This window comes from Primulina tabacum, chromosome 3 (assembly GCF_025594145.1).
Source record: "Primulina tabacum isolate GXHZ01 chromosome 3, ASM2559414v2, whole genome shotgun sequence".
NCBI lineage: Eukaryota > Viridiplantae > Streptophyta > Magnoliopsida > Lamiales > Gesneriaceae > Primulina > Primulina tabacum.
Genome location: NC_134552.1, coordinates 12,621,933 through 12,649,207, shown reverse-complemented (window position 1 = coordinate 12,649,207; position 27,275 = coordinate 12,621,933). Strand labels below are relative to the sequence as shown.

General features: G+C 35.9%; 3 protein-coding genes and 1 long non-coding RNA gene across 10 annotated transcripts; 3 read left to right on the top strand and 1 right to left on the bottom strand.

The window, feature by feature from the left end:
* Window positions 1–2,849: 2,849 nt before the first annotated feature.
* Window positions 2,850–10,373, top strand: LOC142540465 (nuclear pore complex protein NUP1-like). Of its 2 annotated transcripts, none has more exons than XM_075646632.1 (10): window positions 2,850–3,270; window positions 4,010–4,044; window positions 4,915–5,030; window positions 5,758–5,953; window positions 6,180–6,285; window positions 6,385–6,482; window positions 6,568–6,663; window positions 6,756–7,373; window positions 7,659–8,080; window positions 8,653–10,373. In XM_075646632.1, the coding sequence occupies exons 1-10, from the start codon at window positions 2,979–2,981 to the stop codon at window positions 10,265–10,267; spliced, it is 3,594 nt and encodes a 1,197-aa protein (XP_075502747.1). In that variant the 5' UTR covers window positions 2,850–2,978; the 3' UTR covers window positions 10,268–10,373. The 2 variants fall into 2 exon arrangements, with proteins under 2 accessions (XP_075502747.1, XP_075502746.1); XM_075646631.1 differs by having other exon boundaries at window positions 4,010–4,056.
* An 803-nt stretch (window positions 10,374–11,176) lies between these two features.
* LOC142540464 (uncharacterized) lies at window positions 11,177–11,688 on the top strand. The gene is made up of 2 exons (XR_012819103.1): window positions 11,177–11,260; window positions 11,438–11,688. It is a non-coding gene; the product is annotated as an uncharacterized LOC142540464 (long non-coding RNA).
* On the bottom strand, window positions 11,482–19,714 carry LOC142540463 (putative sodium/metabolite cotransporter BASS4, chloroplastic). Its single transcript, XM_075646630.1, has 14 exons — window positions 19,389–19,714; window positions 19,185–19,275; window positions 18,752–18,859; window positions 18,595–18,662; window positions 18,183–18,261; window positions 17,076–17,134; window positions 16,904–16,972; window positions 16,692–16,805; window positions 15,073–15,094; window positions 14,274–14,341; window positions 12,392–12,477; window positions 12,065–12,191; window positions 11,779–11,880; window positions 11,482–11,697 (listed from the first exon to the last, which is right to left on the bottom strand). The coding sequence occupies exons 1-14, from the start codon at window positions 19,581–19,583 to the stop codon at window positions 11,623–11,625; spliced, it is 1,263 nt and encodes a 420-aa protein (XP_075502745.1). The 5' UTR covers window positions 19,584–19,714; the 3' UTR covers window positions 11,482–11,622.
* A 1,309-nt stretch (window positions 19,715–21,023) lies between these two features.
* On the top strand, window positions 21,024–26,835 carry LOC142540462 (uncharacterized). 6 transcript variants are annotated; one of them, XR_012819102.1, is made up of 15 exons: window positions 21,024–21,297; window positions 21,992–22,103; window positions 22,303–22,415; window positions 22,488–22,610; window positions 22,693–22,865; window positions 23,042–23,117; window positions 23,484–23,570; window positions 24,229–24,309; window positions 24,405–24,437; window positions 25,069–25,123; window positions 25,276–25,296; window positions 25,370–25,400; window positions 26,116–26,194; window positions 26,269–26,339; window positions 26,432–26,835. XR_012819102.1 is itself a non-coding variant. In XM_075646628.1 (15 exons), exons 3-15 carry the CDS (start codon window positions 22,064–22,066, stop codon window positions 26,531–26,533), a joined length of 1,074 nt encoding a protein of 357 aa, XP_075502743.1. In that variant the 5' UTR covers window positions 21,160–21,297; window positions 21,477–21,906; window positions 21,992–22,063; the 3' UTR covers window positions 26,534–26,835. The 6 variants fall into 6 exon arrangements, 5 of the variants coding, with proteins under 5 accessions (XP_075502741.1, XP_075502742.1, XP_075502739.1 ...); XM_075646628.1 differs by lacking the exon at window positions 25,370–25,400 and adding an exon at window positions 21,477–21,906 and having other exon boundaries at window positions 21,160–21,297; window positions 25,069–25,122; window positions 25,255–25,296; XM_075646626.1 differs by lacking the exon at window positions 25,370–25,400.
* The last annotated feature ends 440 nt before the right edge of the window (window positions 26,836–27,275 follow it).

Sequence of the window (27,275 nt, the reverse complement as noted above, 5' to 3'; positions counted from 1 at the left end):
ATATTTTGACATTTCAAAAGCAATAAAATAGGGTGAATAGAGTTTTAAAAGCCATAATATTGAGAGTGGGTCTCCTATGAGACGGTCTCACGAATATTTATCTGTGAGACGGGTCAACCCTATCGATATTCACAATAAAAAGTAATATTATTATCATAAAAAATAATATTTTTTCATGGATGACCCAAACAAGAGATCTGTCTCACAAAATATAACCCAAAAACCTTGAACTAAACTTTCACGTGATATCACCCCATTAAATACTGACACGTCTTGCCAAATCTTTCGATGGAATAGATGCATCAAAAGTGTGTGAAATTAGTTTGTCTTGGCAGCCCTTCGCGGTCAACTCAAGAGGAATGAGTAGGGAAGGCAACTAGCTTTTTATCGAGGTGTTGGCCCCAAAGAGCCTTTTTCACACGCCAACACAAAAATGTTGTAGAGGAAAATTACCAGGGAAAAAATGGGAGGTGCAAGATAAAACTTTATATGGAAATGAGGCGAGTGTCATCAGTTTGCTCCTCCATATCTTTAAAAAATGAATGGATGTTAAGACAAATCAAACAAACTGAGGCCTCTGATCTAATTTTCTAATCTTTAGCGAAAATTTGAAAGTTCAGATTTCTCATATACAAAATAAAAATTTCTCACAGGTACTTGAGGTCTATGAAACAAGAAAGATGATTAAGTGGGTTTAATTCAAGAATAAGCAATCTTCAAGAAAATTGTAGCAAATCGAAGTTAATCTGCCTTAATTTAGTAGAAGTTGGGTCTAACTCTCAAGGAGCATGGAGGATTTCAATTTTGCTGTTGCAGAAAAAGTATTGACCTGAAAGCAAGGCAATTTAACGTATTTCAGGTAAATACTAAGTATTGAGGTTTAAATATCAACGAAAGAACAAGATCAATCAAACAATGAATGTTGCACCTCTCGACAAACTTCTTGTTGAGTGGCAAAAAGCTCATTCTTTGTAAATTTGAAATTTCGGCCAGCAGCTTCTTTTCATGTTCTGCCACTGTCGAACCACCTAACATTTTGTTGGATGAACCTGCTGAGTCACTCAGTCAATTTATGCAGCCAAGGTAATTTAGTGCAGAAAGAAGAAAATAAGTACAGATTTAGTAAGTATTTAATGCCCATTAGGGATGTAATCGAGTCGAGCCGAGCCGAACTCTTGAATGTTTGAGCTTAGTTCGTTTATAATCAAGCCGATCTCGAGCTTTATTTAACGAATATATGCATGGCTCACGAGCTTATTCAAGCCTTTATCAAGCCTAAACAAGCTTAATAAATATGAATTATACATTTAAATTTTCATTAAATTAATTAAAAAGTAAATTATATATTTAAAGAAAAATATATTATTCTTATTAAAATTTGTAAATTTATTATAATAAATAAATTTAATAGATTTTTCTATATATTTCATAAATAATATGTAAAATCAATAAATCAAATTTCAAAACTATTATTTTTTTCATCTAAAAGATTACTCACGAACTTACCAACGAACATGTTCACGTGCTAACGAGCCGAATACTGTAAAACTTGAGTTTTGTTTGGTTAATCTTAACGAGCCTCATTAAACGAGCTCAAACGAGCTTTTATCGAGTCGAACTTCGAATAGCTCACAAACGGTTTGATTCGTTTATATCCCTAATGCCCATATTCTATCCAAGAGTAAAGTGACGTGACTTGCCTTTTCGAGTGATCTATTTTCCTCTTGACCAATTAAACCATGTTTCTAGGTTTTCTAACAAAATGAGTGGAAATAAATATATATCAATTGTAAAATAGAGCAAAACGACTAACAACACTCCCCTTAGTTCAGCAATTCTACTATCCGAGACTAATTCTATCATATTGTTGTTTACATCCAGAAACCATGAAAAACATAACAAAATAACACATCAAACGATTGGTATCTCTATTACAAATACCCTTTCGATGTCTTGTTCCATATACTTCAATAAGTTGAATTACTTAAATTATTCCTTTAATTTAATATTATGTCGAAAATAAATCGGTGGCACGCAATAAAACAAAATTAAGCAACACTAGGTTCACAGATCCGAGATCTTCAATTCTCGATAATAAATCAGAAACTTTGAGCTAATGAGACTGAATATAATATTTCTCGAGCACGACACTGAAATCCAGCAAAACGAGTAAAATTGAATCAGTGGTAACGAAAGCTTACCACTTTCTTCGAGATGCATCAACCAACCACGGAAGAAAATCTCAACAATTATTATTAGTGAATGAAACAATATACTTCTGACGTCGATTTTTCACCGTACTGTCTTTGTGTGTAGGTAAAATGTTCAGGTAGGTGGAGGCGGTTGGATGTACGATATAAATATTATGGCACTCTTTTTTGTTTTATTTTATTAAAAAAAAGTTTAGCAATGATGTAAACCCGTACAAGTAAGAGATTTTTTTACTAAATCGATAGATGTGTACGAGTAAACACAAATTTGAATGAGAGGACAACGAACACAAATATAAGAACATACAATAAAAAATATGTTTTATAAAAGAATCGATTATGCAAACACCCGTGATTCGTAAATATTGTTTTTTAAATTGAAAAAAAAGATTACACAATTTGACTTCTTTTTATTTTTTTTGGATAAAATTAATATTGCCAAATGGAGGGTGGACAAGATTTCGATAAACTAAAATGAATAACATAACAAAATTTAAAATTTCAAATCAAACAAAAAATATTATTTCTGTTTGTATAAAAGTTAACTTGAGTGAGCAGACAAGTGTGATTGTTAATTGTGCGAAATATGATTTTAATTTAATTTAATGCAGCAAAGTTGGTTATTATGGAAGAATCCCACTTTCAAATTTAGGGAGATACCACGCCTGCTCTTTCCCCAAATTGAGAACCCTAATATTCGCCTTCAATTTCCCTCTCCACACTTTTTTCCCTCTATATTTCCTGTACTGCGCGAGCTTCAATCATCAAATGGCAACATCAGGCGAAGCCGAAGCCGCTGCCGCTGCCGCCACTTCCGGTGCTGGGGGTAAGTTTCGTAAAATTCCTTTTCGTAGAGTGCACCGCCCAACTACGCCTTACGATCGCCCCCCCGCCTCTGCGCGAGGAATTAATAGTTATGACAATGGTAGAAACAATAGCGGTAGCCTGTTCGCGAAGCTTGTGGTGGACCCTGCATACAAGCTTATAAACTACGGTGCCTCCCGCTTCTTCGCCTCAGTTTTTCGCAAACGCCTTCCTCCGAATCCTCCACAGCCTACAGGTTCTACGTCAACTGTGTGTTTGTTTAACCGATATTTATGTTTTCTTTTGTTGAGCTTGTTTCACAAGCACGTATTTGGTTTCGAGTTTTGATCGAGGGTTTTTGTTGTGCATTCATCAGCATTTTATTCAATTACTGCATGTCATTTAAGTATATTTAACTTATAAAAGCCTGTATATTTTGTTAAAGAACATGCCATTGGAACACACACACACACACACATTGACATATATGTAACGTTGACACATGCATTTTTCATGGAGCTTGCGATTGATCGGTGTATACTGACATGTTTGTGCTAGGTCTCCTAAAGATTTATTCTTGTTGATTAATACAATTTTTTAGTTCCTTTTTTTACGTGTCATATTTGAACGAGGAATCCAGTCCCAATTTAAATTGCTATACTACTCTGTTTCAGAGGGAAAAAAGTTTGTATGCCTTTTCTGTGTTGTTTGTGGTGATTTATTGGTAATATGGCAATTTCCATGAGTTGTCTGTATTTACTTCAATTTCTGTGATGTGTTACATGATATACAACCATTGTTAATAAATCAAATTAATAAACATGTAAATTATATGACATTAAAGTATAAGAATCATAGATATAAATGTTGGCCTTCAAATCAAAAGTTTTTTTGTTTCAAAACTTTAAGAACACGTCTCCCATTACTAATGCCCATTTGTTCGACATGATGTAGGCTAAACTTGACTGATTTACTTTATCTTGTGATGTAAACAGAGGTAAATGGTGACTTGATTGATGAGCCTCATGAGGTAGTTTCTAATGTAAGTTTATGTATTTTTCTTTTAAGCAATATTTTTTATGGCATCTTGTTTGTATATTTGTGATTTACATATTTGATGTGTAATTTAAACAATTAAACCATCTCTTTTAATTCTAATATATATTATATGTGTGTGTGTGACTCTGTATGTGTGTGTGGAAATTTTTTGTAAATACAGAGAACATGGATTTAAAGAACAGTGTGTCTCTCAGCTCCTCACCACTGATAGTTTTTTTTGAAGGGCCACCGCTGATAGTTTTTAATATACCTTTTTACAACTGCGAGACAAGTTCTGCCAGAGAGGATGACCTTATTTATTTATATCTCTAGAGGTTTCTGCCTATTGCTGTTCTGACTCGAGGGCAATTCTGGAAAAGGTGAAGGGATTCTATTTGAGGATCAATAATTTATTGTATAATAATAAAACAGTTAATTAAACAGTTATACAAATATCATGTGTCCAAAGCATCTAAGTTTACATTTGGCAGAAATTAGCGTTGAAATGTTTGAAGCGTCTAGTGCTTGGTGGGTTCTGACTTCCAATGATCCAGTTCTTCAACATATATTGTTCAGGACATCTAATTATACAAATCTACATTTAAAATTTGAACATACGCATTTGATTCCATGCTAAAATGCAGCATTATTTAGTGGGAGTGTAGTTCCTGTGCGCTCTTGGGGTTCGGCGCTATTTTTGAAATATGCACAAAATACACATGGATAATTGAATTTTAGTTGTCACTAGCAACTAAATATTTCCCATGTACTTAATTTAGTCCAATCTATCCTACATAATACGATTCTTTTTTGGTATTAAAATCTGACGTTGGCTATAATAAAATTTCTCCGATTATCGAAGGATCAAAGTGGCGCACAAAAGTCTAAAGGTGGTGAATTAACCCAGCCATTAAATAGTTCAAGTGGCAGTGGGATCTCTGAACTTGAGCAAGTGCTGAAGCAGAAGACCTTCAGCAGGTAAGGTTTTAGTTTATTCTCATCCATGATTAAGGAATATTTACTTGCTAGTTGTTCAAACTATTTGAAGCTTTCTGCATTCTAAGCTGTGAGAGTTGCTCACGGTGGAAAGTGTACCGATTGTCACAAGATTGTATCAGCATTTAGTGCCTGTTACTTTTTTCTCGCACCATTTATTCTTGTAAACACTTACCTTTCTGCAGTTTTCTTTATCTTATATTTTCCTTCATTTCTCCATGTTCTGTTTTTTAATCCCGAACTTCTTCTATTGTTTTCAGATGCCGTGTCTGCTTTGCTAGTTGTTTAATATTGTTTTAAGCATTGCATTTTTTACCTATTTTTTGCTTATGTGGGTTGGGTTTCTAATTTCTCATTTTTCCTATTTTACTTGAATTTTGCCTTGAGATTCAACAATTGTTGTATTACAGTAATCCCCGAACTGGGAAACTGTTGGTGTATTAAGGTGAAATGGCAATCACTGATGTTGGTTGTCAATATATATGTCTGTGATGTAGCTTTTAAGGTTCAATTTTCATAGTGTAGGAATCAGTCCATAGAATCGTCTTTGTTTGTGAATTGAATAATTGAATTTATTTTATTCAGGTGGGATTACCGCAGAATTCAATTTTCTTCTGATATAGTATACGAAGTGCTCAAGTAATCCTTCCTATTTAGTTTGTTTTTTTAAAGTTTTGCTAACTATCAGCATGTGACTTTGTTTTTGCAGGTCGGAGGTTGACCATTTGATAGAACTATTGCAATCAAGGGCTGTAGAATCTTCTTTCAGAGTTGAAAGTCGAAGAACTGAGAAGGTGGTATCAGATTCTGGAAGGCATCCAATTGCCAGTGGTCCATTGGAAAAAAACATAAATGAGGGAGATATATCTCAAGGAGTTGTGTCAGCTCCTATTATCAATTCTAGAGTAAGATTAAGATGAACACCTCACTATTCATATTCTTATTTGTGTTTAGTGCACGTCAGATTGTAGCACGAGCTGCAAGTTAGCTAAATAAAGTTTTCCGAAAAAACCTGCTAGTGGTGATCTCTTGTATTTATGTTGTTTATCGATGAAGTTTGTAGCTTCTATCAATTATCTTCAAGTTTTCAAGGTAGCAAAGTCTGAATTTTATGATATAAAAACTCTCCAGGTCATTGAGGATGATCTGGCTTCTCCTGCTGAACTAGCAAAAGCTTACATGGGCAGTAGACCTTCCAAAGCATCTCCGTCAATGTTAGGGACACAAAGTTTAGCAGGTGGGAACTATACATGATTGCTTTGTAATGTTTTACTTTTTACCAAATCATCGAACATCTGATTGATGATGTAATCTTCTGCTTGTTTTGGTGTTTCAGAAAATGGTTTTGTAATGCCGAAGTCTCAAGGAAGACTGGCTATTTACAGCATGGCCCGCACCCCATATTCCAGAATTCATCCATATTCTATACAAAAGGTTCAATATAATTTACTATTTTTTTCTGCAAAAGCAATATTTTATTTTCTGGTGTTCATTCTTCCCCTTGTTATGGTCATTTCAGGGAATTCGATTTACTAATATTTGTAATGCTGGGTCATCAATGTCATCATATCATTCGCTAGTGGAGCAGAATGAAAAATTTGAGTCTAAACCCTTGGTATGAATGGACATGTAGTAATGTGAATTCGGGAGGTAATACTTTTTTAGTATGTTGTTTTTATTTATAAAGTCATCAATATTGTATATCAGGTCTTAAAGCGGAAGAATTCAGTATTGGATGATGATCTTGGATCTGTTGGTCCCATTCGGAGAATCAAACAGAAACCTAACCTATTAGCTTCTAAAACTTCTGTTACTGCCAGTGGAGTGGAAAGTGGTTCTGGTTCTGTGCTTGTGTCTTCAAAACAGAAGCTACCATTAAATGTTAAACCAAAGAATACTGTCTCAAAAACTGTTGGGGAGAATCAGGATGACAGCAACCCAAGTGCAAGTTATTATACTCATGTCCCTTCCAGATCCAGTGAGGTGGCTGCTAGAATTTTGCAGCATCTTGAAAAGTTGACTCCGAAGGAAAAGTCACCAGAATCTAAGTTAGTTAAGTTGCGGGATAAATCCCCTCTTAGATTGACTTCCAGCATGCTTGGCGGACAAGCTGTAAAGATCAAGGAGGATGTTGTTTCCCCGCAGTTGCTTCTCAATTTTCAAGATGGTCAAAAAATGGAGAATACGTCCACTGCAATGAAGAACGATATTGTGGAGTCATTAAAAGCTCCTGGGCCTGATAGTGAAACTGTTCATTTTATTGTTAAAAATGGTGTAGCTCAACCTCCTCTTGAGGAGAGAGCTTTTAGGATGAGTGCACAAGAGGTAGGTGTTTCTTTGACTTATGCATTAGTTATTCTACTTTCATTCGATTTAGTATCATTTGAATTGCATGATGTAGCAGCAATCAGAGATTAATTTCACAGTTTAAATCAAGTGTACAATTTCTCTCTGGTGCATGTCCTGTCGTTGTGCATATTCATCCTCCTTAGTTAACATATGTAACGTTCCACCTTCCAACAGCTTAAATCGTAATTAAGTTTCATTTTATTTTACATTCATTAAATCGAAATTATGATTCTTTATTTGATGGCTTTTTTAATGATTCAGGATGATGACATCGATTGTTATGAGATTGCATCTGGACAATTGGCTGTAGGAAAAATACTAAATGACATTCCTTTTGTTGACAATGGTGCCTCAGTTACCAAAGAACCCATGCTTCTGAAAGCAAATAATCAACCAAAAGCTATAATTCCTTCAGGGCATATTTCAAACAAAACAACTGAAAACGGTACTCTTGGTGGGCACATGATTGGACTAGGAAATTGTGGCACCGTTTTCCCTCCTTTAAGTGCAGCTATCCAATCTGAAGTTAATCCTCATTCAGTTGATTTGTTTGGCAAACTAAAGGGAACCAAGGATTTGCCTCCCTCGTCTCACTTTAGCTCCAGAACTGTTGATAAATTTCCCCCATTGCCTTCTGGATCAAGCAACGGAGTGACAGTGTTGAAATCAGAAAACTTCAGCGGGTTAGTCAGTGAAAGCAATTTATTATCTTTTCTCCCTGTGCCCATGACGTGCACTTTTTAGAACTAGGAATTTGGATATGCCCTGCTCATATATTTGTATTTTTATCCGCTTTTTCCCAACTTTTGAAATGGCAATTATTGGGCTAAGAGTGGCTCAAATGATCTATAAGAATTTATCGACTTTTCCAACTTTAGTTTGAGACCTTTATCTTGTTGTGTCCATTTTCGGTCATGGAACTAGATGCCCTGTAGAAGAAGTAAGCCAACCTTGCTTGAAGCTTTAAATTAGTATTGCCTGGTCTTGTTTACTGGTAACCATATTAAGGTATCATTCTATTGAACGATGATGCCATTCTCAACTTGGCAAACAAACTGCAATACCCCATTTGGTAAGGTGGTTAACTTTAAGGTTTATGGGGACTGATGCCGCATTGTATACAACCTGGTTGGTAAGGTATGGTTCTTTTAATTAGAAATATTTGAGCTAAAACTAGGATAACGTGGTCTTTATTGTTTTAACATTAGCACATGCCATGTTATCATTGTTTTAATTTTTGTACCTGCACGTGCAGCTTGGTTACTTTTCTTCCTTCTGCAACTGGCTCACAGTTGGTAATTCCGAAGTCAGATCAAAGTGATATTCTGCATCCACTGAAGGCTGGAGATGCAAATGGAAAATCACATACTGTACCTTCCACTGCATTGAATGGGCCACTTGTTTTAAGTTCCCCTGCAGTGTCATTAACTGCAATTTCTGCTTGTGATGCCAATCAAATATCCACAGCTAGCTCTAGTTTATGTAACCCTTCGACCAGCATTGCAAGCTTTGGCTCTAATGGGAATGGCAGTAGCACTTCAGCCGCTATCAGTGGAAACCTTTTTGGGTCAAATGTGGCACCTTCAGTTTTAGGTGGACCTGTTGCTGCATTTGGTGCCTTTGTAGATCCAACCACTACAGTTTCAGCAGCATTAACTGCCAATGATACAGTTTCAGCAGCATTGACTGCCAATGATTCAGCATTAGTTGATTTGAAAACCAAAGCTGAGAAAGAACCAAATTTCGTCTTCTCAAGTGGAAAGCATTCTGCTGTTGCCTCATTCGCGGCGGGCAACTCTGGAAGTGGCACTTCGGGATTTGATACTTCAACCTATTACTCAAGTGCGCGTGATCTTCAAGGTTCTCCTTTTGCCGGTGCCAATAAATTTTTGGTGTCTGGTGTTGAAAATGTCTCACAAAGCACATCAACACAATCTGTTTCATCTGTATTTGTACCATCCTCAAATATGAATAGCAGCATTTCTTTTGGCAGTTCCTCATTCAATTCTCAGTTTACTCAACACCAAATTTTTAGCTTTAATTCTTCAGCCTCTTCATCAGATTCCATTGTTGTTGCTTCCAGTAGTGAGCCAGCAAAGAGTTTATTCAGATTTACTGGGAGTTCTGTTATGTCTTCAGTTTCTAATACCACTAGCTCTTTCAGCAGTGATGCTTCTGGGATATTTAAGTTTGGTGCCAGCTCTTCGGCTCCCTCTTCAGTCCCTAACACTGCTAGCTCTTTCAGCAGTGGTGCTTCTGATGTATTTAAGTTTGGTGCTAGCTCTTCGGCTCCCTCTTCAGCTAGTAACTTCTTAAGCTCCAATACCCCTTCTAATGTATTTGGTTCTACTACTTCTACTTCTCCCTTTAAGGGATTTTCTTATGGTGCAGCTTCAGCTACCTTTGCTCCTACAAGTTCTAATTCTTCAATTTTTAATTCAACCACCAGTTCATCCGGTCCTATTTTTTCATTTGGTGATGCTTCTCCATCCATGTCTTCAACGCCTCCAAATATTTCCCAACCGATGTTTGGGAAACTACCTTCTAGTTCTGCAGCTTCTCCAGGAAATGGTGACCAAATGAATACAGACGATAGCATGGCTGAGGATCCGGTGCAGTATTCTGCCCCTTCTATTCCTGTATTTGGTCAACCAGCTGTCTCTCCATCACCATCTGGCTTCATGTTTGGATCAACAGCTGCATCATCAGTGAATCCCTTCTCATTTGGCGGACAACAAAATCAAGTTACTCCACAGAACCCATCTCCATTTCAGGGATCTGGTGGAAGTTTCTCATTAGGCAGTGGTGGTGGTGACAAGTCAACTCGAAAGTTTATAAAAGCAAATAGAAATAAGAACAGGAAGAAGTGAACACGTCAATGGTATAGTTGTATTTTTCAGAAAGGTTGCTACGTACCACTAACTGATGAATATCCATACGAAGATATTAGCTGCAGGAGCTCCATTTGATCTTCTAGATCTTAATCATGTTCTTGAAACAAAGGTTCCATTCTTGTTGCAGTTTATATTTTTCATAAGTAGTGAAGTTTTGGAGGGCAAGAAGTGTAGATCAAGAGTACTTGTATTAGTCAGAAGGTACTGACATCAAATGTGAAGCCGATGGCGTTGTGTGATTGACCACGCTTTTATGCATTCATTGCTGCGTGTAACATAAAAAGGAAAAGTGGTGTTGATAAATAGCGCTTCTTGATTTTATAGCAGGATTCTTTATTTTTGCATCTTTCGTGTTGTTCGTAGAGGTTTAACCGACGCCTTGTTGCTATGTTTAATGCTTATGAGAAGTAAGTTAATTGCGGTTTTGAAACCGTTTGGGGTGGATGTCGGGTCTGGTTTCAGGATCGAATAGTTTGGGTTGTGTTGCAAATTTTGCTACCTTCTGATATGAGATGGTCATTGCTTTCGTTAAAAAATAAAGTTGCTATTTCACCACTTGCCAAGCACGGAATTGAAATTACCGTCGAGTTGCTATAATGCCGGGCAGCCGCGGTAAGAAGATAAATTGTTATAGCAACCGTTTGGTATTTATAAAGATTCGTTTTAATTTATTGATCTCCTATTTTGTTGAATTTTATTTTTTTAATTCAAACTTTTCTTAATTGGCCAATCTGCAATTTTGTTTTGTTTTGTTTTTTTTTTTTTTGAAGGAGCAAGTCTGCAAAATTTAACTTTTTATAAAATTAATTGGGAGACACCTATGGGGAATTTCAAGACTTGATCCTCTCATTGGTAAGAACCTGAAATATCAAGCTATCCAAATGGAGAATCATGAAGCTACGTTATATAGCAAATATTCTTTAATTCACCGGGAGATCATATCACAAGGCAAGTACAATAAGCCGGTTTGTTTCATCCTACCCGTGCAGGCACTGAACGGCCCGGATCACTCCACATGAGTGATCCGGGCCCACCTCCATGTAAAAAAAAAAAAAAAATTGGCTCGAAAAAATCCGAGCCGTTGGATCGACCCCTGCAGGCAGTGCCCGCAGGGGTAGGGTCGACCGAACCCAATAAGCCCTGAAGCTAGGGGGAAAAAAATAAAACCAGAAATTAAAAATAACATTAAATAAAACAAAAAAGCCCATAATTTTTAGACTTGCTTTGATATACCCACCAATTGTCCAGACATCAATGAATGCCATGTTTGTTACTAAAATCTTTACAAATTCGATTTGTATAAAATGTTCGCGAGGTTATAGAAACAAATCTTATGCAACCTTGATATTGCCAAGTGCATCCTCTTTTTTTTTCCAGAGACCCACTAAAAATGAATCAATGATGATCTACAAAACAACAATCGATTTATGCTCATGAAGCAACCATGAGTGGGAGAAACACGTTCCACGCGTAAGTAAATGGCTTACCTGGTTTAAATGAGCTGCAACACATGGAAGAATCAGCAAGCCAGATTCACCAAGAGAACCACCTAGCTGCTCAACAACTGCTACCAACACAGGCAATGTTTTCTGCAACACACAGCACATAACAACGCATAGCATTCTAGTTAACACAAGCACACTAAAATCAATTATAAATCGACAATTTGTTAGTTAAAAATGAATATGTCTGCTTTTGTCCGTAGATTGTTAAAATGCCAAGGACAAGATATATCTTTCTAATCAAAATTTTAAGCACAACGCAGTACTTTACCTGACTCGTGACTAGGAGAAGAGCACTGGCATTTTCTTTCTTCACAAAAGTTGATTTACCATTAGAAATTAGTGAAAACACTTGTATCGCCAAAGCGTTGAAAATAAATAGAATTCCATGCAGAAGCCTGCATGCATTAGTAAATTCTATTAGCTGATGCAGCTAGCTCAAAGTTCAGTGAGGCTGATCAAATGAATTCTAAGGTCACGAAATGTGAATTGCTCTGGCACAATATTTGTGAGAGGTCCGAATTGTAGAAAAATTATACCAAATAACCAGTATGTTATTATGATTCGAGGAAAAATGAAAACAGAAGAAGAAACATACACTCCCAGCACAACAGCAACAAGAAAATTTTCTGGCTTCACCATTAAAAGCAATGATCTTGACTTGCTGACTTGCATCCAAGGAACCTACACAAGAACAAAGATCAAACATGGAACTATTTTCCAAGTGGAAATATATATATCAGATAAGTTCAGAAAAGTATTCCAATGAATAGCTGAGTAAAATCTACAGCCAATCAACCAAGTAAAATGTCTGAAGTCAAAATTGCAAATATAAAAACAAAAACAATTCAAAGCTTTAAAAATACAGAAAATGATCCATCGGGGAATAAAAGGACATAGACAAAAACAAAAGGTTATCAGAACAAACTGGATAAATTATGCAACAAACAAGTACAGTTACAACAAGACAACAACAGGGGACACTTTCATGTTTATGAGTCAATGACAATCACCACCTCTGACTCCACAATTTCATCGGAGGTTGACAATTAAACCTGAGGATGGTTTCCCTACCTATCCTCTTTCCCACTTCCTCCGTCTTTCCTTCAGAAAATCTAAAAAGAGATGTGTGTACCTTCACCAACAACTCCATCAGCCACTTCGATCCAACCAAGCATACCGTTAAAGAAAATCCACCACGTAAGATGAAACCATTATAATTACAGTTGGTTATCATAAATACAAGCTCAACATCTATTGACATAATATATTTCAAGTGTGGAATATATATTTCTCATTCAACTGGACTTAATCAAGACCATCCTAGTGTTAAAATGAAATTAATGGTTTCTTATAGTTTTACGCATCTGCCTATAATATTGCTAGCGTCTTCACCATTTACATGTCAATAAAAGTTGATGGAAGTATCTTGAATATATAAATACTGTGTACTTCCCCAAGTTTCTCCTACATGATTTCGCATCTTCAAAATTTCCAAGGAGAAAAAGAAACAAGGTTTTACCCAAGCCCCATTATAGTGCCCCTCCAACTTTGAGTTGCTGAAGTAGCCTTTTCAACAAAATTAATATTTCCATAATAAAAACTATTGAGTATTTATATCAAATGTGAGCTATTGATCCTCCTTAGGAACTTGATTAGCATGAGTTGATTAGCTTGGAACATAACATCTTTTCCACAATTCTTTAAGGCTGTTCAGGAAAAAATATATTTCGAGTGAATATTAATGTTCTTGCCTCTTGGGGACTTGATTTCTATACGAAGCAATAACACAAGGTTGGTGCTCGAGGAGTACGAATGGATGATTCCATATATGACAAAGTTATTAACTCCACGTAAATTAACATTCAAATTCTTTATATATTGCTAGTCTTATTTGAAGCATAAAATATTCTAAGCTTAAGCTTGTGGGGTGTTGGAAAATATATTATCTTAATTCAGTTATAAGACAGTTATTAATTAGTATTCTTTTCCATTAAGATTCTGATTTAATGACAGAGAAGACTGCCTGAAGGCATGTAATCAGGATTATAAACTCCAAGTTAATGCCAATATGCCATGCATCCGAGCAGTGTACTAATTTTTAGGTCAGCCAGAGAAAGGTGGGAAAAGGAGTGACAATCATGCTCCTACTTCTCAGAACATTTTCAGATGTGGGCCCCTTGACAGGGCCAACACCTCAACTTCCCTAACTCCAAGTCCCTTTATCACAAAGCAGCACCATATGATAACTTAATTGAGCTTTATGAAGCATCATTCCCACATCTCATAAAGGTGGTTACAAATCTTGAAAGACCCTACATGAGACTCTGCTACTTGCATTGCCACATTCTAACACGATAATAAGAAATAATGGGGCCAGTACTAGAGATGTTAGCAAAAAGACAATTTGATAATTCTTTTACAAAAAAATGATCACACCAAAAACAATAGATGCTGATTGAGCAGACGTTGAATCTTACCAAGCCCAGGAGGATTGCACTAATACTTGCCAAAATCTGGCGATTTCTATCAGCAAAATCTGCCAATCCTGCAACAAATTTGTAATCCCATAACAAGTACATCAGAATGTAACAACCGTCAAAAGCAACAAACTATTACTCAACTTGCATCCTCTTGAATGCATTGAAAGTCATAAAAGCAAGTTATCAAGTAGATCCAAATCAATAAGTTCGAAGAAATGATTACGAAAGACTCGATAAACATTTAGTTTACAGTTCAGGTTTTCAGGAGTACTGACAGGCCAGAGAGCAACATTTTTCAGATTGCATTGCATAAAAGGCTACATTCAAATATTTTTCTATTTGATTGGTCAACTGCACACAAAATCAAAGCCGGTCTTCAGAAAAAGAACACAGGAGGAAACACCAACCAATTCATCAAATCCAATTTGATTATTTCATGGAAGCTGTACACATCTGAGAGTTTATAATAAGGCAATGTTTATGAACGGCTTACCAGATATGCTAGTTTGAAATCAATTCATTGTAATCGATTACAGTCAATAATAATTTTACAGCTGTTAATATACGGTATTTAGCATTATTGTTAAGAAATGTCTTGCTTGGGATCAAGCTGAAAATTTCTGCACTCACCCTATAACTTAAAACATCAAATTGAGCAAACCTTACATAAATAGACCAGAGTACTGGCACAAATATTTGTTTTAAAGGAACCAACATAGATAAAATATAGTAAGAAAATAAAGAGAATGGGTCCTTCGATCATAAGCTTAACTGAAGACAGGTAGTGGTATCTTACCTTTGGAGAAATCTCGAGCAATCTGTTGATTAAGAAAGAGATGGATAAGCGGATTCCAAAACAAATTTTAAAAAACGTATCATTTTCATATGATAGTCCTTACGTGCAAAAACGCATTTTATGTGGTGTGATCAAGCTGACTGAAAATGCAAAAAAATGGCAATTGTGTACGTGTCCTTTACTCAGAATGTCAACTTCGGATGTGGTTGACAGAAACCTCAACTCAATTGGTTCATGGTTTTCAACATACAAGAAATAAAAAAGAAAATGAAATAAGAAGAAGAATGTCAAGGAACCATGGGTAAATATCTACTAACACTCTTGTTCACTAGCCACTTTTAACTAGTCCTTGAACACTCTCCACTCTCTAGAAGCAGGGAAAAAATCTCTAGAAGCAGCACGTAATTTCTTTCATTTCCTCTTCCTCTCACTGTACTTTGTATTTGGCAATTACCAAATTGCTAATGGTGTACCAGTTTACCACTGCCCTACAGTTGTGACTCTCAGTTATAGTAAAATTTGATTAATTCAGCTCCAATCATCACCAAGACACAGTCTAGTCTCTCTCCCTGACATAAACTATCCCTCTTGATTCCTTGAAGGATAGAAGAGATAAGCATGACTTTGAAGAAGATAAGATCAAAACTCAAGCCATAAATTTGAAAATTTTCATGATTCATCTCAGCTGGCTTTTTAGCAAGGTTTTTCGGGGAGAAAAATTAACACCGTTAGTCGAGGTTTATATTGGATTTTAAAATAGTATTTGCATGATGGAGTTTATGAGTATTAATTTTGGCAGCTACATCACTCTATCAAAACTGTCCGTACTTTGACCAAATTAGATTCAGAAGAATTTGTGAGAGTATGACGAAAACTACCTATATTGATGTTGGTAATAGATATATACCTTACATATACCGTGGCCACGAGTTTTGGTCTTGGAGAAAAAAAAGGAAGTCTACTGGAAGTTTTAATGGAATAAAAGAACAAACAGTACATAAGCCTCCCCAGCTCTGTTGGGAATAACATTGGGGGTCAAGCCCCATATGCCTTTGTTTTTTAATTTCAGAATATAAACTCAGTAATTATATTTATTGATAACTTGTCAATTGGTGTGAGCTTTAATATCTTCCTTTGTTTCTGCGAAAAATATGCATGATAACCTCATCTCAAACAAATGACATCAACGTGTTTACATTAATAAATTAACGTGTTTTAATTACTCTCATGTGCTGAAACATTTCGTGCCCGAAATAAGAGCATATGGTCAGAAAGTGTCACATAAATTGTTCTGCAACGTCTTTGAGAATATGTGGACTATGATTAGCAAACTTCATATGAACATAATTATTATGCATACTCTTCTTTCCTACAAGAACATTGAGGTGAGACCTGATCGATGAATCTTTAAACATTAAAGACGCGTATTTGAGTTATACGACCAGTAGAGATAATGCATGCCTATTGTGTCCTACTTTCGTAGTTTCGCCAACTGTTAAATAAAATTATCTCCTGTCTATTAAACAGGAAAACAATAACAGTGTAAAATATTGATATAATTTCAACAAATAAGAGACATTAACAAATTCCTAGCATGCGTAAAGAAAGTAGAGTTTGACCTTTCCCAATATAAGAGGAAGGAAAATTGTAAGAACCAGGCTTCTCAACAACTGCCCTGAGGGAACTGATACTCCTATTCCAGAAGCTATGAATTTCGAGATGGAAAAAGGAATCTGACACACAACACTGAAAATCATTTCTCATATATTATAAGTGATTATGACTTTATGGGTGAAAAACAACTAATTTTAATTATTTAGAGATGACTTACAACGAAGATTCCTAATAAATTGGATATCAGAGTCATCGCAAGGGCAAGAGCAGAGTTCCCTCCAGCTAACTGTGTTTCACCAAATCAAACCAGCAGTTAAACCAAGAGCAAATTTTCTTCAGGTCTGAGAAACTTTTGAGAATTGTTTTGGAAATTCATGGCATCATTTTACCCGAGTCAGTGCCACTCCACTAGATAATGTTGTGGGCATACAGGTAAACATGGCAATTCCTGAAGAAGCAATAACCCCCCATAGGTCATAAAAAAGGTGGAAAGGGATGACAATCCCCAGCAACTCAACTTCTCTTCTTAATAATATTAACAAAAAAACATCATTTAACTCAAAAAGGAAAATCAAGGTCAACATTATTTTTTCATTTCCATTTATTTTATCTTTATGTTTATCTTCTAATCTTTTTAGCCGATATCACTGGAGATGATTTTGTATTTCCCATTCGTTCATGCTCTTCACACAGCTAAAATCCAACTTAAAACACAAAGGAAGTGATGTCTGGAACATTCACAACCATTTAAAACAAATACAGAATCCATCATTAATGAAAAAGGCGTAACGTGATCTACATCAAAACGTATAAAACACACAAAAAACAAAAAACAGTTGGAAAGATGTTGCAACTGAAGCTCGACTGTCATAATAGATCCAATCTCAAAATATGTACAAATGCTATTTGACAAAGAGGAATCAGGGTAAGACAGATTCTGCTTGCATTAAGAAATCGTGATGATGCAATAATTATAAGTTTGTCACATAGAAAGCTTCTAATTAAGGATATCTCCAAAGCACAGGAAAAGGGTAATATGCAACCATTTGAGTTTACCGCATAATGGACAAAAATGTTCATCGATTGAGAAGATGGATCACTAGATGTTTATTAGATCTGATTTACTTTCTTCTATTTTTTACAACAAAGAAATAGAGCTTCGAATACAATAAACATGAAGTAGTGTAAATTTCAAATAGAAAGAAAAATTAATTGAAATAAATTCAATTGTATCTGGAAGCTAACAAGAGTAACTCATAACCTGAGCTTTGGTTCACACTTTAAAAGACTGACAATTTTGTGGATCATATAGAGCAGAAAAATAGTTTGTTATAAATTACTCTCATCCATCTTCTATGACATGGCATGTAACCTCCCCAAACTTCTTGAACTTCCAAGAAGAGAAACCTTTCAAGCAAGGTCTAATCATCCTTAGGAATTTCTCACTTTGATCCAAAAGACACTTCGCAACATCAAAGCAAGTCTATTTTTCAAACCTGTGACAAATTCCTGAGGTTGGACCTTGAGCTGCAGGATGATCTTTGAAATTAGTGGACTGAAATATAAAATGGAAACCTGTAAAGGGTGCAAGGTTAGTCTCTCATCGAGTTTCTGCTAGATAGCCACATGAAACATTATATATCATAATGAAATTCACATAAGAAGTAGCATTTCCGTAAGTGCAGGTCTAGAAGAACAGTGACTTTGAGCCCATAAAAAGTTCAAGGATTTTCGACTGCATAACACTATTTATAGATGCATGAGAAAGGGATTTTTAAAATTATAATGTCATCACCAACTTTCCTGCAAAATTAATAAAGAGGTGGTTTCTAGTACACACGGTTGTGGCCGAAACAAGAAAGCTTTGAAAAGGAAAAGAAATATGTGAACAAGAATTTAAGGTCATACCAGCCCAAAGAGTCCAACTTGCCATGCTTCGACAGCATCTCTGATTTCAACATTGTCCAGTGTTAATCCTATATAACAGAAACAATAAAAACACCTAAGCCAACCAAATTATGGCAATAAATTATAAAATAGCATTCATATCACGGCATAGCCTTACCTGAAATAAGAAATATTCCAAGAGTGCTAACTTTTGATAAATAGTACCTATCAGCAAGACAGCCAAGGGTCGGATTTGCAAAACCTAACACTACTCCAGAGACAAGTGCTGCATGCGACATCAGTGACATCAGATTTTCATGCAAAAATAAAAAAATACAAAAAGTGAATTTTGCGGCAAGATCACAACTTCTTTTATGGATGAAACTCGTTAAATTTAATGCAAGAGCACAGCGAGGAGGGAGGCAGTTGCTGATTCACCACTTCCAAAAATCCACTAATTGCATTAGAAGAAGAAGAAGAAGAAGAAGAAGAAGAAGAAGAAGAGAGCTTCAGCCTATCACTCTCCTGTTGCCACATACACAAAGTTACCACGTCCTAAAGTCTAAAACACAATCCAACGTGAAGGAAGTATCTATGCACCTCCAGCATACCTAATGGTAGAAAATTATCGGTCAAGAACTTCGCCAGCGGTTCTCCCCGAGTCGAACTCTGAGGCATTCGGTATTCTCCATCGCCGTCTCCCTGAAATTTCACACCGACAATTCATTCCACAGAGATAATTTACCACGGTTCAAGTTTGTATGCCACACTGAATCTAATTCGACGAAATTGCAACAGCTGAAGAGCCCAAAAACCTGACGGCATTTTACTGCAGCTCCAATACTCGGTGTTCTCGTGAATGAACGGCGCTTCCAAGTAAGAGGTGTGGTACTCGACTCGCGGCGGGGAATTTCGGAATGCGAAACAGGAGGAATAAGACTCCAGTGCCGGCAAATCGATGTTCCGGCGACTGGAGGACGGATGGTTAGGCTTTGGAGCGCCACCGGCATCGTGGGGATGCGAAGAAGAGGTGGCGCGCTGGAGGAGCCTGAAATTTGGAGTGCCCGTGCTTCAAGGTGTTGTACGCTATCCAAATGAACGTACAAGCTGATTGATTAATTAAAATCTAAAAGGTTTGGTGGATCTTTCAATGTCGTTCATCTCTCTCTAATATGTGACAATAAATTTCGATCAAAAAATAATATTCAATCGTATGAATGATAGCTTATAGTGAGCTCTTACAAAAAGACGAGACATTCAATCTCTTTTAATTTCTGTCGATGTGTCAGACAGATTTATCTCGATCATCTCAATTTTGAGTCTTTCATCCAATATTTATTCATCATAAAAATCAGTGTTCTAAAAAGCGGTAGCCTACCGCCTAGCGCCTAGGCGACTAGACGGGGCCTAGGCGGTTGACTAGGCGGTTGTCTAGGCGGTTTTTTTTTAAAGCTTAAATTTATTAAGTGATTCATGAGTATTATGTTTGTATATGAAATATATATTATTATAAAAATTAAAATTGTAATAATAAATATATATTAATAAATTTTTATATATGAATCATCAACATCAGTTTACTACTTTACTACAACCGTTGTACAATGAAAATTAAATTTGTTCAACATTTTTTCCAACATAATATATTGATATTAAACATAAACATCTAACTCTTCTAGTTCATTTCCATATTTTTCCAATACTTCTTCTGTATCGGATTCAAACTCAAAACCCATGGCTTCTTCCTCCTCTTCATCCGATACAAATTCTTCTTCGTGAAGTTCTCTTACATCTTCAACATTTGTCTCAACATCTTCATCTCCACCATCAACAATCCATCCTTGTGTCATAGTTGCTTCTTCATAATTTGTTTTTTTTAAGTGTAAACCGCTTAGGCGGATTTTTAATTGTAAAATCGCCTAGGCAGCTTTCGCGCCAGGCGGTCGATTAATATGGTGGCGCCTAGAAGTTTCAACTAACCTAAAATCGGGGTGGTTTTGGATCGCCCAGCGCCTAAGCGACGGGATTTTTAGAACATTGATAAAAATTCTGTCATCTCAACTTTGGGTTTTTCATCCTGCGTTATCAATCATTGTTTTCATGCGACAATAATTTAAGAGAGACGTACACATAGTGGGCTCTGGTGGAGATTTAGTAAATTGGATTGATTTACTAAATACTAATAATGATTTACAGAAAGAGTTTTTTGTTTATTAAAATTGGTTCGGTGACATTTACAGATTTATGTCATATTTTATTGAAAATTGACATAATATGTTATAATCTAATGATTAAAATTTCATCGTTACGTACGAGTTTGAAATATTTAAGTTGTCAAGTACAAAAATTGACGATTTATTTAAAAAACACTTTATATAAATGCAATTTTTTTGTCAATATAATTCACATATTATATAAAAAAAGAAGTGTGAAAAAATATTAGTTAATGTATACTTTAAAGACTGACAAAGAGGATATGAATAAAATACTTACATTTTATGGTAAAGAAGAAAGCTTTTTCTCTGCAGAATATCAATGGTGGGATTCCGGTGGGTGAGAATGAGAGAGCTTCGGCCATTGATTCACCTTCTGTTGCCGCTATGTGTTCATTGGGTTGCAGAAGAGATGACTGTGTCTGTGCTTGTTGATGTTACCACTAACGCACTTTGCCCGGACCAGAAAACTTGTCCTCAGGCCATTTATATCAATGGATTCCAGCAAACTGTGAGTAGTATTTACTTCTTTCCAATTTTCTTCTTTTATTTCGCGCTGACAAATGAGTCAGAATTTGATTGGTTGGGTAGTGATTGTCGAGATAATTTTATGAAGAATGACAATTTTTTGTTTGATCATTAGTTGGAATAATTTCTTGATTGGGTTTGAGTTGCTTTTTTTTTTCCCAGATCAACTGTTGATAATCGAGAGGGGCTAATGTGTTTAGACAGTTTTGGTGGTGCTAGAGAGAGCTGTAAATGAGTATGAGTTAGAGTGAGTTTTGACAAAAAGTTTAGGCTCAAGCTTATATAATGCATAATATAAATTTTTGAGCTACAGTTGAGTGGCCCGCCAGAAGGCTTGACTCAGGTTGGCTCCTCATACGCTCATACCCCTCGCTCATTAGCCATTGGCGCCTCTATATTTAATGCATCTGCTTGGTTGGAACTTGGAATGGCGAATCGGATTCATGTCTATATAAAAAATGAAATAATATGATTTTTCTATTTTTGCTGGAGTATAAGTTTCTGTTGAGGGCTGGTAAACGATATTAAGAATCAAACATTCCAGTGACAAACAAATCAAAACCCAGCTACATATTCCTTCCCAACCAGCCAAGTACAACACACTGCTTTTGAGTTCAATTAATTAAGAACTCTACCAATGTTCACCGCCACTGATTTTACTCGTAAATCTTTTGTAGGTTGTTGGAATATTCAAGACTATAGTTCTTCCACTCCTAGGTCAGCTGGCGGATGAGTATGGCCGTAAACCAATGCTTCTTCTCACTTTATCTACAACTATTGCTCCTTTCAGTAAGTTTATCCATACATCTTAAATTTCATTACGTGCTAATTTCTACATGTGTAAATATGTAAATAGGTCAAGTATTTAGGTCCCAATGACTTGTGGTTTCATGATTATACTTTATCAAGCACCATAACATCGCCGCATCACTCTATTAACATAGATTCTCGTTGTAGTGCTTTTGTTTAATTATATTGCATTTTGCAGCTTTACTTGCCATCAACCAATCAAAAGAATCTGTATATGCTTATTATGCTATCCGGACAGTTTCTTATATCATAAGCCAGGGAAGTATTTTTTGCATTGCTGTTGCATATGCGGTAAGTTCTTCTTTTCAGTGGACATGACTTGGACCCACTAGAATGAAAGTTCATGTTTTTTTCTACCTTCAGGCAGATGTCGTGAATGAGGGACAAAGGGCTGCAGCTTTTAGTTGGATCACTGGTCTATTTTCTTTTTCACATGTCATTGGTAACATCCTTGCAAGGTTTTTACCTGAAGATTACATTTTCGAGGCATGCTCGTGTTGGAACCTTAAATTTTTTTCTGCTGGTGTCTATTGTGTTCTTATTAATGTGATCAAACTTCTAATTCCAGGTATCCATAGCTCTATTGATCTTTGTTCCTATTTACATGATACTGTTTCTGACAGAAACAGTGCGACCAATAAAAAAACCAGACCAACATACCCCTTGGTTAAATAAGATTCTTAGAGTTTTCAAGGAACGGTATCGTTCAATGAGGAATGCTGCAAATGTAGTTATCAGCAGGTGAACTTTATAATGTTTCAAGTTCTATTGTAAGTACTCGATTTTTATTGCGCTCTAGCATGTGGAGCTGTTTACTTTTTGTTTTAAAGCGGTACAGAGTTTAACATCATGAGAAATTAAAATAAAAGATTTGTTATCCTTATATACTTGCTATAATGCTTTAATTTTTTCTTCAGCTCAACTCTTAAGCACATTTCGCTTGTTTCCTTCTTCTATGAATTGGGAATGTCTGGCATCAGCAGTGTCTTATTGGTATGCCTCTAACTCTTTGAGAAGAGGTTGATAGTGATACAGTATGATTAAGTTATTTACGGGAAATTCTTATTTTAGCGGATTTGTGTACATTTTTATTGCAATTTTGTTCTTGTCAGGTAATGTTTCAAAAAGTATGAAATAATTTTTTGCATTAACTAACTGCATATGCTATTTCAGACCTCTGTTACATGCACTGAGTTCATCAGGAGGTGTACTTTTCACCTGACACACTTTCTTAGTTCTGAAAATCTTTTTCTCTGTATCTTCCAAAATTGTTCGTCGGACTCGGCAACTGTTGCATGAGAAAAACGGTGATTAATTTCATAGAATGACAGTAAATTCCTTCAACCTTGCGGCTTGCAGTATTATTTGAAGTCAGCTTTTGGTTTCGACAAAAATCGGCTCTCAGAAATCTTGATGTTGGTGGGAGTTGGCTCAATTTTTTCTCAGGTGCCATTCATTTTGTTCTATTATTCCAAAATCATGGAGTCTGATATTTGCTGGATCAAAACAATTTTACCTTTGTCACCGTGGATTACCCACCGCAGGCATGCAAATAAGCATGCTATATGGTGGAGCAAATAAGACACTAAGATCAGCAAGCTAAAACCATATTCTATTTTGAAAGAGGCTAAAATCCTATCTGTAAAATCAGCAAGCTAAAAACCTCATTTTATTTTATAAATATATATAATGAACAATTTTGAATGAGATTTTAGACTATGAGAACTCTGTTTTTGAGCAATTTCATGTATAAGCCGATGGAAATCACATGTACAACAAAAAATTGCTGACAGTGGTTTCAGCTAACAATTCAAAATATTAGGAGATTTTAGGTCATCAATTTTTCATAGGCGATTTTTGCCTGTTTGAGATAATATAAGGTGTCGTGCGTGTATGCACTTTACCCAGTAGTGGTGTGCATGAAAAGTTGAAAATGCTCAAACTCATTTTTCCTATGTGCAAGTTGCATCACTGACCCAAATCGAAATAAAATGCTTAATATCACCCCCAACTAAAATCTTGGGTCTATCCCAGCTACCATGTCACTGTATTAAATTTTCTTTTTTCTCATCTTACTTGTTTCCCATACATTGCTTGTCGCAAGATGTTGGTTCTTCCTCTGGTCAATCCGTTGGTCGGAGAGAAAATGATACTCAGTTTAGGCGTGCTGGCATCAGTGGCATACGTAAGTTGCTTTGATGAATACAGTTCATCACACTGTTGCTTGAAAAATATTCAGTAATGGATACTAGTTTTTCACAAAATGAGTTGTTTGTGCAGGGACTGCTTTATGGCTTGGCATGGGCATCTTGGGTATGTATACCATCAAAATATTGGAAATCATGCTCATTTTTTCCCTTTTTCAGTTTTTTGCATGGGAATGTCACTTGAAAGTGTCACTAAAATCGACTCCTATGCTCCACATAAAAAATCTTAGCATATCCATCATACTTGTATACTCGGGCATGTAAATTGCAAATGCAATCAGGTGATACTCAAGTTTGCGTGTAACATTCTCCAATATCTTCAATTTTTCTTTGTTGCGTGGAAATGTTCCACTTCATACTTCAAAGGTACTCAAAAATAGATATCTAAATATGGAAACCATATCAACAATGATCTAACATAAATTTGAGCAGGTTCTCGCTGAATCTGACCATATGTTTATGTACTTTAATTTGGAGGTGTTGCCTCATTTATACTTCTTAAGGGGGTGGGACTATAGGATATTATCTATACCAGGGGGAAGGTCGGACAAAAATGTGTTACCAAAAATTACTCATGAAATATGAGCATCTTTCGTTGGATGTGTTGCTGATAGCATGCATATCAGTAGAACTGATTCATGGGGTTGAAGAAATTTGAGATTCATCTATCATCTCATAGATATGTGCGCGTTGTTATTTTGTCTTTTTTTTTTTGACTCGTCTCTTGCTGACTGTAGGTGCCATATTTGAGTGCCGCCTTTGGAGTTATTTACGTCCTTGTGAAACCTTCTGTGAGCACTTACCATTGCATAAACTTTATTCCACCATTATTTGTGCAAAGTTATGCTAAGAATTTCGTTGTATTTTTTTGTCCTCCTACTCAGTTTATTGCCAATTTTAATAATTATTTGTGTATTTTACAGACTTATGCTGTGATATCCAAGGCATCAAACTCGGTAAATCAGGTTAGTCTACACTCTACCGCAAATACTTTATGTTAAGAACAAATAAAGCAACTCGTATTTTTTTACTGCGTAGTTCTTACGGGAATCAACAGCATGAAACTGAGGTCATATGAGATGTACAGACAAAGATATTATTCGTTCCCCTGAAAAATATTGGAACTTAAACCTTGGATAACGTGATTGCTTAAGTGATGGTCACACTGGTCTCAATTCATGTACGAAAATCATAGCTTGCGTGAAATAGAAATCCTGTGTTGTTGCGAGTGTCGGGGCTTCTTTGAAATTCCTATGAGAGTCACACGAGTTTCATTTTATGTACAAAAGGCATACCTTGCATGACCAAAAATCCCATGTTCTTGCAAGTCGGGGGGCTTCTGTTGATATTCTTATGTCATCAAACATTTTAAATCATTTGTGAGAATTCATGGAAGTATTTTGCAATATTCTTTTTCGAATCCGTATTAGATTCTGAAAATAGAGAACAAAGGAAACATAATGATTGGTCGGGTAATCGGGTTTGACCTTTTTTGTCATGCTCCACGCAGGGTCCTCGTTAGTCACATTTTATGCAGTGAACTACATTAATAATTCGTTCATATCTACTGTTGTCCTACTTTATGCAGTGAACTACACTAATAATTCCTTCATATCTACCGTTGTCCTAAGAAAATGGCTAACTTGTTGGAAGAGAGAGATAATCTTGTAAACAATTATAAAGTCCTACCACGAACAACAAAGTATCGCATGTTTCGTCTTCTGTCATTAAACTACTTTGAACCAAAACCGCTAATTTTCTTCTACTTCGCCATCTTGAATCAGGGAAAAGCGCAAGGATTCGTAGCTGGTTTGCAATCCATCGCAAGCTTGATTTCACCAGTTGTAATGAGCCCCCTAACCAGTAAGTCAGCAGCTCCATTTCCTACAAGAACCCATTATTAGCAACTTTTTAACCCTTGTTTCGTCTTGCTGCAGCATGGTTTCTATCAAAAGATGCACCTTTCAACTGCAAAGGTTTCAGTATTATGTTTGCATCGTCGAGCATGGTAACTAAACTCGTATTAACTTTTAAAAAACAGTCCTTGTGATTACTACTCGGGGAAGTCTTGAAACAAATCCTACGTAATATTTCATTCAGGTTATTTCGTTGTACTTCGCTTGGACATTGAAACTAGATACCCCATCAGGCAATAATTTAGAAGATGGAGTAGAAAACATTGAAGCACCTCTTTTATCTTAAACGCTGAATCGCATTAGCAAGCCAAGCACACGGACCTTTCGATTATAGAACTCTGGGTAACGGTTCGCTTCATGACTAGTCTTGCCCTCCTCGCCACAAGATTTGTATATATGCATGAACTAATCATTGTACCACTAATTATGTAGTATGATAGGGGAGCACTTGCACTGAAAAGTTTACTGTATTACTGAAAAGTTTGTGTGAATATGCTTGAGATATAAATCTCACATCTTTAGGATTTAGACAACATCGAGATATTTTGGGTGTTGGTTAGTTTACGATAATAGAGAGTTTTTCTTCAATATCTAGTATTAAATAAAATAGGAATATACATTGACACCAAAATCTGTTAGTACGAAAGATCCATGCTTGATCATGGAGAAAATGGCAAAACGGGTCATATAATTGTGATTTGGCAAAACTTGTGTGAGACGATCTCTCGGGTCGCATTTTGTGAGACGAATATCTTATTTGGGTCATCCATTAAAAAATATTACTTTTTATGTTAAGAGTATTACTTTTTATTGTGAATATCGGTATGATTGACTCGTCTCAAAGATAAAGATTCGGAGACCGTCTCACAAGAAACTTACTCTTGTGATTTTTAGTCTTTCAACCAGTCAAATATTAGTTTTAATCCGATAATTGTATTATTTTAATCATTTTTCATCATAATAACGCTATCTCAACACCCCGGAGGAAAAAATAATAATTGCAAGAAAAACATTATCATATTAAATCT